Source organism: Propithecus coquereli, unplaced genomic scaffold (genome assembly GCF_000956105.1).
Source record: "Propithecus coquereli isolate 6110/MARCELLA unplaced genomic scaffold, Pcoq_1.0 Scaffold145, whole genome shotgun sequence".
NCBI lineage: Eukaryota > Metazoa > Chordata > Mammalia > Primates > Indriidae > Propithecus > Propithecus coquereli.
Genome location: NW_012138858.1, coordinates 487,702 through 500,768, shown reverse-complemented (window position 1 = coordinate 500,768; position 13,067 = coordinate 487,702). Strand labels below are relative to the sequence as shown.

Sequence of the window (13,067 nt, the reverse complement as noted above, 5' to 3'; positions counted from 1 at the left end):
TAATCCTTGCGTCTAAACTCAGCGTTTGCACTTGCTTGCTGGCTTCATAATAGATTTTTCTGCAAGAGCCTCTCAGTTCATCCCTTTTCATGGATTGGTGATTTGTGCAGTGAGGTGTGGGAGACAGGAGGGTGCTGGCTTAGTACGGAGGGGAAACGAGGTCTTGTCCTGATGTGGTCTCTGTGACGCAGACTCTCCAAAGTCCCTCGCAGGTCAGAGATTCTTGCATCTGGATCATTAATAAGAATTAGAATTTAAGTTATATTTGAACAAGTGAGGGTGAGCGAGTGAGCTCCTTTTAGAAAAACAGCTTTCACGATTCTGTAAATAAAAACTGATAGACCCAGTTTGGGATCTTTCCAGAAACGTTATTCCAAGCTATTTATTTTAGGTTCCTATTTTAAGGTTGTTTTTGGCAAAAGCAAACCAAAGGCACTCAACTGCTTTCTGTTCTCTAGTAGGAAAATCTCCAACTTTGAGCTATCTGGAGCAGGTCTGTCAGTTACCGTGTATTAACGGAGGGTCTGCAGTTCTTACGGTGGGCGCTAGGCTTGGTGTTGTAGGAGGAGACAGACAGAGGGCTTATGGGCTTTAGCAAGAAGCTTCACGTTCATCTGCAGGATGAAAAATATATCTAAAAATCTCCAGCTAGACCAGCATGAAGAGGTTCCCCTGACCTAAGCTGGGACATCAGAAAGTAATGATTGCTGTGGATCAGAGCACTTTAAATATAACGCCATGAGATGATGATGATGATGACGACAAGCCGAAAACCTCATTGATCACCTTGGGATTGCTGGGGATCACCACATTAGTTTGAAGAGTTAAAAGGGAAAGAATTTTTTAAAAAAGAAAAAAACCCTAACCTCCACCTGTTAGTCAGTTGAGGAGCCCAAAAAGAGGGATTCTTGGGAGTTCTTTCATATTTCTTGCACTAGAACAGGAAGCCTTGGTTTTCTGTTTCTTCTCCATGCCAGGTTGGCCGACTACCCGTGGGAGAAGGCGGGTTTCTCTTCTGCAGGCTACCTGGGCCGGGAGGTGCCTGCCTGGTGCAGACGGTGGATTTGGCTCCTGGCTCCACCTCTTGCCAACTGTGTGGTCTGGGGCGAAGGCCACTCAATCCCTGATAAAGTAGGGCTAGTGGTAGCCACCTCTTAGCATTATCAAGTTAGAACAAAAGATGAAAAGTCATATGCTAAGTCCCTTCCCCTGGTTATTCACTCAGAGCAGCACGGAGGGTCTGGTCACCAGTTTGAGGGGCACCGCAAGGTTTCCGTGGAGTCTCCAGCTTCTCTCTTGCTGTGCTTTTGCAGTCACACAGCCCAGCACCTTGAAGGATGTGACCAGGGCCCTGCTTCTCTCCGTTGGCATCACTGGGAAGCCCGAGTGAGAGAGGAAGCGGGAGCATGGAGGTTGTCTCCCTGTTTCTGTCACCCAGGGGCGTATGCTCAGCGTCAGACGCCTGCCGGTGGCCTTTGGCTCCCTTCTCAGACCCACTGGACCTGCCTGTGTCTTGACCACCAGTTTTGACATAGTGAAAAATAGTGTGTGGTTTGAAAGGACCTACCCTTCACCGTTAACCACGTGTTCTAGAATGATAAATAAGTAAAATACAAGGAATTGTTGCTCCATCTGTGAAATGGAACTTTGAAAGTCTAAAAATTGGGTACTTTTGGTTTTGGCAAGGCAAACTTATTTTTAGCTATGAAACAAATATCAGTGTAGGAGAGCAAAAGTTAGAGGCCTGAGCTTCAGGCTGGAGAGAAACGGGGGTCTCTTGTTGAATTTCTGGGAGTGGGCTGAATGTGCTGACTGGTGACTTCTGCCTCCGTTTTAGCCAAGGTGGAGTCCTCAGAGGCGTGGAAAGGTGGGTATCGCTGGCAGTCTCATCTGGTACTCCGAGGACTGCTTCCCGTGGGCCAGGGCTTCCCCTGCTCCCCGCGCTTGCTCTTTGGGATCTATCGCCAGCACCATGGACTGTTGTCCTGATAGCGAAGCTGTTTCTGTTCCTGCTTTTCTCAGATTTTTATTCTGATGTGTTTGATTGTATTCACAACTGAGCAGAACCTGGTGGGGACGGAGGATGGCATGCCCGAGACACTGACGACCCCTTCTGTGTTGCTGTCACAGCTCACGTGGAGAACGAAGAGCAGTACACTCAGGCTCTGGAGAAGTTCGGTGGCAACTGTGTGTGCAGAGATGACCCGGATTTGGGAAGTGCATTCCTGAAGTTCTCAGTGTTCACCAAGGAGCTGACAGCGCTTTTCAAAAACCTGGTAAGTGTTTACTATGTGCGTAATGCCCACAGGTACAGTACTTCACTTGGAAACGTAGCTCAGTAGAGGATGCTTATGGTTTGTTTGATAAACTAGGAATAAATTTCATAGCTCCTCTGGTACCTAAGAGAATTGTATGTTCTATACACGTGGGTTCAATTTGTAATAAAATTTAAAATTGTAATTTTTAACCTTAACAAGACTTTTTAAATTCCATTTGGCCTTTGAAATGTACAGGCTGTAGGACAAAATGGGTAAATTCACTCATCTGCTTAAGGGCCTCTGACTTGGATTTTTAATAGTTTCTAATCTGTGTAGAGTAGTCTCTGTTTCTGGTAATTATAGCAGGCATTTATACTTACAATATTTAATAAATATGTCTCAGACCCGTCTTACAAAGCAAGGTAACCTATAATCAAAGCACAGAAATTACCATGAGTATTTAAAGGTCTTTTATGCTCCCAAACGTAGAGCCTAAAAAAATGCAGGACTGAAAGAAACGTCTGGCTTTCTAAGCAAGTAGAAATACTGCCTGTGGTCGGTGCTTGGTAATGTTGGGAGAATCAAGTCTTTCTTGTTGCTTGGCAGCTCTGTGCAGTCGTGGCGGGAGCAGAATTCTGAAGAAGTGTGCAGACTGGGAGGGCTGTTGGGACCCTGCCCGGCTGGGGTGGACCCTGGGGGTCACTCCAGCCCCTCCTTCCTATTTTCCTTCCCCTGAGTCTCCTGACGGTCATGGAAGACCAGGTCGAGAAACCAGTACTGCGTTCTATGTAGGTTGCAAACAACAGTGTCTTTTTCATTTCTCCTGTGAGGAAGCTCATAACAAGTGAAAAAATAGCTCATTCTTGAAATGGCGATGATGGTGGGTTTGTAAGTGTGGCCTTAGAAGGCAGAAACGAGAGAGCATAACGTGTGGGTTCACGGGAAATGGAAAGAACAGGCTCATTAAGGCTTTTGGATGCACCCCCCCCCCCCGCCGTCTTCACTTGTAAATATTTCTGTTGTAAATAGTAAAAATAAAAAGCTGTTGCTCTGCCGAAGTTTGCTCAGAGGAATTTGAAATCTCTTGAGACTTCGGTCAAGTTCATCACCCTTTGTCACTGCCCCAAACAGCGTGGCGGCTGCACGCCGAGCCCTGGAGCCTTGGCCTGCCTCGCCCCGATCCCTGGGTGCTGGCAGGCGTGCATGGTGGGCTCTCACCACCGAGTCAGAAAAGATGGGACTTGCTTTTTAAACTGAAGAAACTGCATGGTTCCAGGATAAAGACTATAGATGCTGACATGGTGGCAGCTCCTCGTGAACAAGTCAGTTGGCTGCCTGGTCTCCAGTCCCTGGGGGATAAGCCTAGCACCTTACTCCTCAACAGAAAGGAGCAGCCTCCAAGTGGGAGAGGCCAGAATGAGTGGTGGAGCAGGGGGAAAAAGAGCTTGGAGGAAACAGACAATGCAGAGCAGAAGAAAACTTTAAAGAAACTGTGTTTAATTTCTCAGAGAAAGTAGAAAACATCGGATCTGTCAGGGAAGAGCGGTATGCAGCTTGCTAAAGGAGGCCACGGAAGACAATTATGTAAGAAAATACAAAATTAAAAATCCAACGAGGGGGCCGGGCGCGGTGGCTCACGCCTGTAATCCTAGCACTTTGGGAGGCCGAGGCAGGCAGATTGTTTGAGCTCAGGAGTTCGAGACCAGCCTGAGCAAGAGCGAGACCCCGTCTCTACTAAAAACAGAAAGAAATTAATTGGACAACTAAAAATATATATAGAAAAAATTAGCCGGGCATGGTGGCACATGCCTGTAGTCCCAGCTACTCGGGAGGCTGAGGCAGGAGGATTTCTTGAGCCCAGGAGTCTGAGGTTGCTGTGAGCTAGGCTGACGCCATGGCACTCTAGCCCGGGCAACACAGTGAGACTCTGTCTCAAAAAAAAAAAAAAAAATCCAATGAGGAGGGTTGGGGTAGAGGAAATTGCTCAGAAAGTAGATCAAAAAGACCAAAAAAAAAAAAAAAAAAAGATTAAAAAGTGGGAAATAGATAAAAGACAAGGTTTAATCCTTAAGGTCCGACATCCAGCTGAAAGGCATTTCAGAAATAGAACAGAAAGAGGAGGACATCACTGCGTCATCAGTGCAGCATCAGAAAAGAACTTCTGCAACAGAAGGATGGAGTCTCCAGACTGAGGGGCTCGCAGGTGTCCAGCACACCCCAGGGCATCTCAGCGTGTGATCGCAACAGACCTTAAGAGCTTCCAGAAAGCACACAGAGGAGTCAGAATCCCAATGATGTTGAACTTCTCAATAGCAACACTGCAAACTTTAAGGCATGGAGCAATGCCATTAAAATCCTGAGGAAAATAACTCAACCTGGAATTAGACCCAGCCAGCTGAACATGAGGGTAGAGTTAAAGATATTTTCAGACATGTAATACTCAAAAAGTTTAGCTCCCATGTGTCAGTTCTCTGAAACTCCCAAAGGGTGTGCTCAAGTGAAATGAAGAGGAAAGCCAAGAAAGAGGAAACAGAGAGTCAGGAAACAGGATCCAACACAGGCAAGCAAACAGCGGGAGGGGATCCCAACAGGATGGCAGAGGGAAGTCCCTCGGGCCGCTGAGCAATTGAACTAGAAAGCAGCTGGCCCAAGGTGGCTGTGGGGTAGGAGCCAGGTGGGAGGAGGCCTGGGTTCTGCCCCTCGCACCCAGGCAACTAGCTCCTTTGTTCAGCTGATTTGTAGACCAAGATTTTCTCCCAGCTGTAAAATGGAAATAATAATGCCATACCTGATTTTGTGGATAGAATATAGCCAACTGGTTGCTCTTACACCTTTTAGCTTATTTAATCCTTATAACAATCTCATAAGGAGAATCAGTGTTATCCCCACTTTATAGATTAGATAACTGAGGCCCTGGGTGGTTTAAAGAGCTGATGTCTCCCTTGGGAGGCACGGAGTCCTTGACTGCTTTCAGATGTGTGCCTCCAGGTATACACAGGCCACCGGCAACATTCCACACTGTGGAATCCAGATGAAACTAGCTTGTACTCAGTTATCAACACGGGCAATTACACAGTTAAATAAAAGCAGCCCCTTCTTTTTCTTTTTTATGTTTTCCTGCCAAAGCAGAAAGGGCAAGGCCTGGATGTGACTGCTACATTGCTCGCCACCCTAGCCTTGCCACTGTGGTACTTCAAAACTGACTGCAAGTCCTTGTTGCTATCCAGCTTTCCACAGCGAGTAGAGACATCAGCAGCCATGGTCCGATGAGCACCGTGGCGTGGCAGGCGCGGGCTAGGCGTGAAGGAGAGTCTGCCTCGTTTGCTCCTCGGGACAGCTGTGCAGGGTAGTTGATGTTACCGTCATCGTAATGTAGAGCTCACACACACGTGAAGTCACTTACTGGGCCCTTAACTAGTGAGAGACGGAGTTGGGATTCAAATCCAGAACTTAAAACTCCAAACCCACGTTGTTCCCATTGTGACGTTTACAGGGGGCAGGGCTCTTGTTAACTCCTGGTGGGGGTGGGCTGGTGTTGGACATAAGGGAAAAGCGTCGTGTAAGAGAAATGCAAGATCAGGCCATGCCACCGAGGGCCACAAGGGAGCCTGGTGACCTCAGTTGCCTCATCGTAAAACAAGGATGGTGACACCTGCCCACCTCCTGGGACAGCATCAAGGTGACATGAGGGAGTGGAAAGGGTTTTTGTAAATTAAAAACGCAACACAGGCGGCGTTTTCGTGTTGTTATGATACGTGAACTTACTTGATGGTAGCTGTAAGTACATGAGCGTTTAGTTTCTGCTTTCACTTTATGGAGTCTGGATTATTGATCCTATTTCTTGGAAAGGATCAAAGAGAGAAAATCTCTTATTTTAGCCAAAACTAGCACTCACCAGGCCTGATTTTTCCAGGCAAGTGCCAGTGTGGAAGCTGCGTGACCATAGGAACGCCATGTGGCAGCTCCTGAGAAGCTGGGCTGAGTGAGCTGATTATAGGAGAGTTCTCCTTTTTTGGAATTTCGTATACCATCCTTCTTCCTATTTTTGGTCACATCTGTCCTATCTCATATTTTCCAAGCCTTGCTTTTGCTTTCCCTTAGGGCATTTAAAAAACATCTCAGCTCTGTATGGCTAAGCATCTCAATGCTACCTCCTGTCCAGAAAGAATAACAATTACCACCTACCTGCTTTGAGGCATGAAGGAATGTTTATAAAACAGTTGGAAGATCTCCAGAGAAAGGCCAACTTCATATAAAGTGAGATTTTCTTACCAGTGGGTGAGAATCTCACCTTCAGAAAGTCCATGAATTTTCTCTGCAGTTATGCAGGATAAAGGGAGAAACAAGGCAGCTCCAGAAATATAACGTGTGAAATCAAAGTGGTCGTAAAGTGAGCCCAGTTGCTGGGATTCTTTTTCTCTTCCCAGGTGGATGTGAGGATTCTGGAAAGACTTTCCCAGGGCCTCCTCTGTGCTCAGAAGTGGCTTTCTAATGAAAGGCCACGTCGCAGGACAGATTTCCAGAAGGCTAATGACAGATGCGTAGTCTCTGTCTTTGCTATCAGAGAACTGGCAGCAGAAGATGTTTACAGTTCACAGAACCCGCTCTGTGTGGGGACCAGCATCAGCTGAAAGCAGGGGCTGGTGGATGCCGAGCCAGGGATGGGGTTGGGCTGTGAGATCCAGTGACCTTGGGCTGAGGAATTTCACTGCACCCACACTGAAAGAGGAACCTGAAAGTTCCACCCAGCGGCATGCAAATAAGTCGTCACCTTTTTAATGCATATGATCCAAGTTAGTAGACGTTATAGCCCTAGAGTAAAGGGAGCTAGTAAGGTTCTATTGGTATGAGTGGCAGCTTGTGGTTTTGTATGTGCTGTGCCTGGCACAGAGGCGTCCTTTCCTGCCCGCATTGGTAACATTACAGCAGTACTCTTTGCCCAGTGCTGTCGGGCTTGGGTTAAATGTGATCTTATTCTCCAAATTAGCAAAGCTTGTCTCATCACTTCATACAGTGATTTTACTACCACAGGTCCTCACCCTCAGTGCTTCCGTAGACTTTCCTTTAATTTCTTCTATTGAAAATGTCTTATATTTTAAAACGTCTTACATTCTTTCTTGTTAAACAGGGGTGATGATCATAACTTCATCTTTTTGGGAAGAAGATTTAAGTCACTGTTTTGGGCATAAAGTAATGAACTATGCTGAAATCCAGAGACACCCTCAGTAGCTTATGGCATATGAGACTGTCTACCCTTCGATTTCAGAATATTTGACTTCCATTTCCAACATTTGCATTTAATATTCCGACTCTTTTCCTGTTAGTTGCCCTTTTTCACTGCTATCAGTGCTTGCCTCTGATGTCTCTTGTTCTACCGTGCTGTGAACTGAGAAGGAAGATGACATGGCTTGTTAGACTTGTATGCAGGTTAGGAGTCCGTAGGCTGTGAGTGAGGAATTTCAAGTGAGGGCTTGAGGGCTGGGGCTTCTCTAGGTGGGGAGAGAGTGTACATGGATGGACCTACTGACAGTACTTTGGGCACCTAGAAACCTCTGCCACTTAGGTTTATGTATGGTCTCATTTACAGTTGGAAATTTCTGTCTTACGATTCAAAAGACTTCAAGACTATGCTACTTTCTGTACTTGTAAATCCCTAAGCAAAAGTAAAAGCACATTCTTAGTTTGATCAAGACAATGAAGAATAATAAGGCTGATGTTAGAGATCCATGTTTTGGTTGTAGCACAACCCTGTAATTAATATCTTTAAATTGTACGTTGATACTGTTTCTTTTGGGGGTGGGCCATGTTACCTCATTATAACCCCCGTGGTACATTGACTTCCAGTGGTCAGAGAAAACAGGGAAAGCCATAGTGGGAGAGGACAGGGTAGCAAGGCTTTGAACGTGGGGAGGAAGAGCTCACAGGGTAACGACTGACTGGGTGCCTGCTGGGGACTGTCTCTGCTCTGGTGCTGCATGGGGCAGTGAGCTCTGATACTCGTGTCTGGGTGGGAGACACACAGATACTTGCGGCGTGTACCCTGATAGCCGCTGACAGTCCATGGGGCTCTGTGGGTGCAGCCTTGGACAAGGGCGCAGTGACTCCGGTCCTGGGACTTGGATCCTTGGATCCCTGGGAGGTGGGGGGCGGGCAGGAAGTTCCTGGGCTCTTATTCGTGTCCTTGAGTCCATCTGCACACAAGCATGAGGACAAGGTTTAGAAACAAATGTCTTCACAACTTCCCAAATGTGTCTAGGACACGCTGTTTCTGTTTGAAAGTATTAATGAACTCAAATGGATTTTGTCATTGTGTTTTCTCAATTGCTGGCTATTAAGAGGACAACTGCCATGATGTAGGGAATCTCAAACTTTTAAAAAAATTCAAGAGACAGGGTGTGGAGAGGCTTGAGTAGAGGATGTGAGCGAAGGAGCTGGTGGGCTACATCCCAGCAGAGGTGCAGAAGCCCAGCCTTGGCAGGTTCAGTGACGCAAGGCCACAGCGACTCGGGCCTGACTTTGTGTAAGAGCAGAAGACAAGCTTCAGGTGAAGGAGTAGAGACAGCAGGTGTTCACTATTCTAAAGAAAGGTTGATAGTGGAAGAAGAAAGCTAGGAGGGAAGGGTTTCTAGGCTGAGAGGCTTGAGCCTCAATCGAGGCCCCAGGGAAGGAGCTGATAGCTGGTAGAGGCTGATGGTGCAGAAGAGAGAGAGGGACTGTGAGCTGTGGGGACTATGTGTCCCCCGCCACCTCCCGTGGGTGATAGGCTCAGCCAGGAGTCAAGCCCCTGCCTCTCTAAGCACAGTCATCAGTGAGTTTATGTAGATGAATCCAACTCTGCTTGCTTGTGTGTGTTCCCCTTGCCTTGAGCATTTTCAGCTGTTTATTAATCATTCCTTAAAATCTAAAACCTAGCAAACCACATCAATACCTGTATATTGCAGGTTCTAGTTTACAAAGCATTTGACACAGTTTGTTTCCTTGACACCCCAGAGGACCTGGCCTTGCACTCACAGAGCACCATTGGAATTGCCTGGGGCTTCATGGAAATTCAGACTCCCCTAGGCCTGCTGAACCACACTCTGCAGTTGCCTAAGAGCCCCAGGTGACAAGCCTGCGAAGCACTGCTGTAGAGCAAAGGTTCTCAAAGTGCGGTCCCTGGACCAGCAATGCCTGGAACTTGAATGCCTGAAATAAAAATCAGCCTCAACATCGTCATTACAGAATTGCGGTTCTCCAACTTCAGTGCATGAGCATCACCTGTATGGTTTGTTAGACCACACCTTGTTGGGCTCCACACCCAGAGTTTCTGATTCCACAGGTATGGGGTAGGGCCCAAGATTCTGCATTTTTAGTACATTTTCTGGTAGCACTGACCCTGGAACCTGGGCCAGTGCTTCTGACTCTTACCCGCGGGGAGATTGGGACTTAGGCTGCCCCAGGTCTCACTGAGGACAGAGCAAATACTTTCTTGGACTCTTGAAGGTAATAAACTTGAAAAGGTGTTTTCATTTTTGGTTGATGGCTTCACTGAGTACTTTAACGTCACACGGGGTTTAGAAGCGTGTGTTGCTGACCCCTGGATTCTCCTGTGCCGCCCCTGCCTCCCGGAACCAGCCTTCAGCAGGTGTCAGCGCAGTCGTAGGCAGGCCTGCTGATGTGCCCGAGCCCATCATTTACTCTAGAGGAGAAAGGAAAGAGGGCTCTATTTTCTTTCCACTTGGAACCCAAAAGATGAGAGCAGTTGACTGCCAAAGAAGCAGCATTAAGAGCAGAAACCAGGTCAGCGATTTCTCTCCTCACTCTGGTGTGAAAGTTACCACTGTGCTTTGGCAGCTGGTTGGTTTTGATCTTTCAGTTTGTGTTAAACACTCAAGATCAACATGGGCTTCCCCACTTCTTTTTAATTAAGAAAACTATCGAGCAGCCATGTTGCCAAAGAGACAGGACTGTGTGCATCTGTTCAGGAGGGTGCTCTGTGAGAGTGCTTAGGTAGGATAGTGCGTGTGCGCATGCGCCGGCGATAGACCTTTCCGGCAATACTATCTATAGCCCAGGGGAAGCCTCTTTACTTACAATAAAAATGAAAGTCACTTGGATGGTTTTCCTTTTTTAAGTTCCCTCGTACATATCTGATGGGCTGTTTTGTGTAAAAGGAGCTAGAAGGACATTTGCTGGAGATAGTACCTTGGGTGGCGGCTTGTGGTCAGTCCCCACTTCTCCTGGCCTGACCTCGGTCAGATGTGAGCCATCTTGCCCTGTGAGGGCAGCAGACTCTTTAATAGGGAAATGATAGGAAGAGTCTGGTTTCAGAGCTCTCAGCCCAACTCTGCTCCCTATGGTTGTGTCATTTGGGGGCCAAAAGGATGACAAGCCTCTCTTTGTTCCCATACCTGTAAATTGGGGATAACAGCACCTACTTCTCAGAGTGGTTGAAGGATTAAATGAGATTAAATGGCTGTGTGCCATTTGGTGGCTTATTCAGGCCAGTTTACCTAGTACCTTCTGCTGCTTCAAAAAATGTTCTGCCTGGGTGCCCAGCCTTTCAGGTAAGCAGCCTTTGGAAAGAACACAGAGAACTCATCTTTGAACCTGCCAGGCACACTCCTGCCTCAGGACCTTTGTGTTAGTAATGCCCTCGGCCAGGAGTGGCTCCACCAGATTTCCACGTGGCTTTGCTTCCTTCATACTCCGCTCAAATGTCACTTTATAAAAGGCCTTCCTGACCACTATTTGAAAGAGTCCCTATCCCACAAGTGATCATGGCATCTTTATTTGTGGCATCTGTAGTAGCCCCCAAACTGGAAATGACTCAAATGTCTATCAACAGGTATGTGGGTAAACAAATTGTAGCGTATCCATATGATGGAATAGTACTCAGCGGTAAGAAAAAAAAATTTTTTTTTTAATTAGTTGGGCGTGATGGTGCAGACCTGTAAGCCCTAGCTACTCAGGAGGCTGAGGCAGGAGGGTGCTTGAGCCCAGGAGTTACAGGTTTCAGTGAGCTGTGATCAGGCTACTGTACCCCAGCCTGCGTGACAGAGCAAGACTGTCTCTAAAAAATAAGAAATTAAAAGGGAATGAACTATTGATACAACAACATGAAAGAATCTCAAAGTAATTATGCTCAGTCTCAAAATAATTATGAAAGAAGCCTGATGAAAAGGAGTATATACCATGTGATTCCATATACTGCATATAAAATTCTAGGAAATGTTGCAACATATTCTGTGACGACAGAAGCAGATCAGTGGTTGCTGGGGACAGGAGTTTGTGGGGTGGGGAGCTGGGGTTGCAGAAGGGGCACAGGGAAACATCTGGGGTGACGGGATACATTCCCTGTCTGGATTTTGATGATAGTACATGGGTGTATCCGTACGTTGTAATGTACAAAATCATACACTTTAAATGTGTGCAGTTTATTATATGTCAGTTCCACCTCACTAAAGCTGCTTAAAACCTTTTTAAAGCCATTCATCAAAAGCGTTGCTGATCAATAGAATTTTTTGCGTGCATAGAAATGGTTTATATCTGCTTTATCTAATGTTAAGTTGTCACTAGCCGCATGTGGCTATTGAACACTTGAAATGTGGCTAGTGCAACTGAGTTAAAGTTTTTAGCTTTAAGTTTAATCGGTTTAAATGTGAAGAGGCACATGGAGCTAGTGTCTTTCTTACGGGTCGGCACAGGTTTAAACCTTACATCCCACTTCACGCACATGTCCTGGGTCTTGGGCTCCCACTTCCAGAGGTGACTGGAAGCTTCCAGCCGCTTGAAGGCTGTTTCACACATATCCTTGCTAATGCTGAAACCTGCTGAGGATGTCCCTAACTGAAATAGTAAGGTGTTGCCTGGGGTCTTTTTGCAACTTCTCACCCTCTGGCAAGGAGGTTTTTCCTGTTTAACTCTATGATTGACCAGCATTTGCTCAAGTTAAAAAGAGAAGAAAAAGCAGATCTCAAAGTGGTGCCTTTTCTACCTCTTAAGTTTCTCATAAATTGGGCGTATTCAAATAAATTATGTGACACCTGTGAGTCTCCAATAAGACTTGTCGGCCAGGTTTTATATTATGTAGTAACAAAATGCTCCTTTTAAGGAAAAGCTGATTATCCTGGAAGAGAGTTTGATGCTGTTAAGGGTTTTGGAGGAGAGCCCTGGGAATACCTGTTATTTTCTAGATCCATGAGGCTGCAGCTGGGAAGATTCTGCTCAGTGACCGCTGGGTGCTTCTCGAAAGTAGCTGTAATAGGAGAATCCTGTCCAGGGTCAGGCACGATCATTTGGCAAAGCAGAATTACTCACTGCCTGAGTAAAAGAGAAGGCAGCCACAGCTCCCTGGGGTGGGGCTGTGTGTGGGGGAAGCCAGTGGTGGGGCTGGGGCTGGATCAGCAGCGGCTGGCAACCAGTGACCACAGAGCAGGCAAGATGGTGAAAGTGACAGAGCTAGAGGCAAGGACTTTTAAGACCAAAACAAACACAATAATTAGGAAGGACAACATGAAGAGATGGCTGTGTGGCTGGCTCTGTTCCCCGCGCCCCCATCTTCTTGTCTGTCTTAGTTTGCTAATCAGCTGTGGCATTAGTGTAATGATTTTGTTCTGGATATCTAATAGCCTTGTCTGCTGCCTGCCCCACTGACTGAATCATTTTATTTCTACTTGTGAGATTACAGACCTTTGACTACTTACTCATCTCGTCAGACATGTTCAAGTGAACTCAGAAAGAGGAAAGACAGAGGAGAAAGAGAGGAAAAAGGGAGCACGGTTATTTTAAAAAATTGCCTATTTGTTGGTGCATAGTTAATAGCAGTGA

At 46.5% G+C, this 13,067-nt stretch overlaps 1 protein-coding gene across 2 annotated transcripts in view; it reads left to right on the top strand.

The window, feature by feature from the left end:
* Nucleotides 1-13,067, top strand: part of ASAP2 (ArfGAP with SH3 domain, ankyrin repeat and PH domain 2) — a 193,468-nt gene that overhangs the window by 93,129 nt on the left and 87,272 nt on the right. For both annotated transcript variants that reach the window (XM_012639955.1, XM_012639956.1), the window contains exon 3: nucleotides 2,131-2,276. In XM_012639955.1, the coding sequence (XP_012495409.1) occupies nucleotides 2,131-2,276 (146 nt within the window). The remainder of the gene's footprint in view (nucleotides 1-2,130; nucleotides 2,277-13,067) is intronic.